Source organism: Monopterus albus, unplaced genomic scaffold (genome assembly GCF_001952655.1).
Source record: "Monopterus albus unplaced genomic scaffold, M_albus_1.0 scaffold163.1, whole genome shotgun sequence".
Classification (NCBI taxonomy): domain Eukaryota; kingdom Metazoa; phylum Chordata; class Actinopteri; order Synbranchiformes; family Synbranchidae; genus Monopterus; species Monopterus albus.
This window is the reverse complement of record NW_018128043.1, coordinates 549,867-552,086: the sequence shown is the minus strand read 5'-3', so window position 1 is coordinate 552,086 and position 2,220 is coordinate 549,867. Positions and strand designations below refer to the sequence as shown.

The following is a 2,220-nucleotide window of genomic DNA, read 5'->3' as shown; positions in this document are numbered from 1 at the left end:
CATTCCCCCGGAGGGTCTGGAGGAAGTGTCTGGAGGGAAGTCTGGGCATCTTTGCTTAGACTGCTGCCCCCGCGACCCGGTTCCGGATAAGCGGAGGAAAATGAATGGATGGATGGATGGATGGATGGGTTCTGCAGATAAATTTCCCCTGTGACTCATATATTACAATATTAGACTGTTATCATTTGTGTGTAGGCAGCATTTTAACTGTCAGGGTGCAGGTACTTCAAGAAGGAATATACAAACACCTTCAGTTTTTACAAGCTTGACTGTATTATAAATTTTATTTCAAATGAATAAATAGTGCCAAGTACTGTAAATCAGTACTTTATAAGCTGTAATTGCTGCCAAACAGGCTTCTACGTTCCTCTTGGGTTAGTCTCTAGAAGCTTTGCACACCTGGATACGGTCAATTTAACCCATTCTTCTTTATCTAAGTCTTCAATTATTTAAATGAAACCCTGGGGGAGGTTTAAAGAGGAAATGTCTCTTTAGTGGAACTGTTAACATAACATTTTTGAAAGGAGTCTCAGAAACCTTAATTTGCAAATAAAGTAGTAACTATAGCTGTTAGATAAATGTAATGGACCAAAAGTATAATTTCCCCCTGATATTACAGCAGAACAGAAGTATCAAGTAACTTCAAATGGAACTAATCACTTAATTCTCTGGTCCTTGTTTATGTATGTATGTATGTATATTTCAGTCTGGAACTAATTGTTCTCATTGTTAAATAATATGTTAATTATTTTTTAAATTCATTGTGTTTAAAACCTTAAAGCCTTGATCTGATCAACAGTCTACAACCCAAATCTTTAATTAAAAAGTAACTGGAAACACTCATTGATTTTCTGAATTGATGGCCATTAGTTTTCTGCCCATCAACAAATCCATGGATAGTTTTGGATCTACAGTGATTTATTTGAACATGGTGTAGTTCAGTGGAATAACTTACATCTGTATTTATCCTCAAGGTGTGCCTTGCAAAGTGAGATGATTCCAGTTTTGAACGACAGAGTCCGGATCTTTCCAGTGCGACCACTACCACCCAACAAAACAACGTGTTAGAATATGTTAAATCTCACTTAAACATTGATGAGTCTTATGTGTGTGTGTGTGTGTGTGTGTGTGTGTGTGTGTGTGTGTGTGTGTTTCTGTGTGTGTGTGTGTGTGTGTGTGTACAGCAAGCACACATACGTGTCATAGACATTGAGCAGCCAGTTAAGGCACATGTCGACGCACAGCGGGACATTGACCAGGTGGGAGTGGCTCTGCTCCAGTCGCTGGTACAAGCTGTTCAGACTGGTGACCAACTGGGAGATGTCTTGCAGCTGCTCATTCTGCTTCAGACTGTGCTGTTCGAACACCTCACACATCATGGGCATGCTCAGCAGGTCCACTACAGACACAGAGAGATGAGGACAGTTAGTTGACATTTGAGAGGACAGAGTGTCCTGCTGCTGTGCTCAGACTGTCCTTCCATCAGACCAAATGGTTTAAACCTTCCATGTTTAATGTGTCATTGAGCTTAATGCTGCTCAAGGACAGCAGTAAGAAGGTAACTGTGCTTTGGGGATCAGCAGAGTGTCCCACTGCTTATCATTCATTTAAAGGACAGAGAGAGAGGACATGGGTGTGTGGACACCAAGAAAAGGCCAAACAATCTTCCAGTAATTCTGGCATGGCCGGTAAGGCAACTGAAGGCTAAATAACGCTTTAAATAATTCTTGTGTTTGACTATTCTACAGATTAAAAATGCAAACAGCAGAGATGTTCACAACAGACAGTGGCTATTACTTTTTATTCGAAATTCAAACAACCATCACTGTTAGTGACTGCATAAAAAGTGAAAAAAACATGCATCAGGATACTACAGCTCTGCCTTCAACACAGTTGTCCCCCACAAACTCACCCACAAACTGTCCACACTAGGTCTGCACCCCACCCTCCGTGACTGGCTCCTGAACTTTCTGACTGGCAGGATTGGCAATAGGACTTCAGCCAGCATTGTTACAAACACTGGCACCCCACAGGGATGTGTCCTCAGTCCCATCCTCTACACCCTGTTTACCCACGACTGTGTCGCCTCCCACAAAGACAACATCATCCTGAAGTTCGCGGACGACACCGCAGTGATAGATCGCATCACTGGCGGGGATGCAGAAGCCTACAGGACGGAGGTGGCCAGTCTGGGGTTTTTGTGCAAGGGCAAAAAACTCA

General features: G+C 42.4%; 1 protein-coding gene across 1 annotated transcript in view; it reads right to left on the bottom strand.

The window, feature by feature from the left end:
- LOC109968814 (dystrophin-like) overlaps positions 1-2,220 on the bottom strand; it is a 345,011-nt gene that overhangs the window by 35,287 nt on the left and 307,504 nt on the right. Inside the window, 2 exon segments of the mRNA XM_020615347.1 lie at positions 956-1,041; positions 1,198-1,399. Of these exon segments, the coding sequence (XP_020471003.1) occupies positions 956-1,041; positions 1,198-1,399 (288 nt within the window).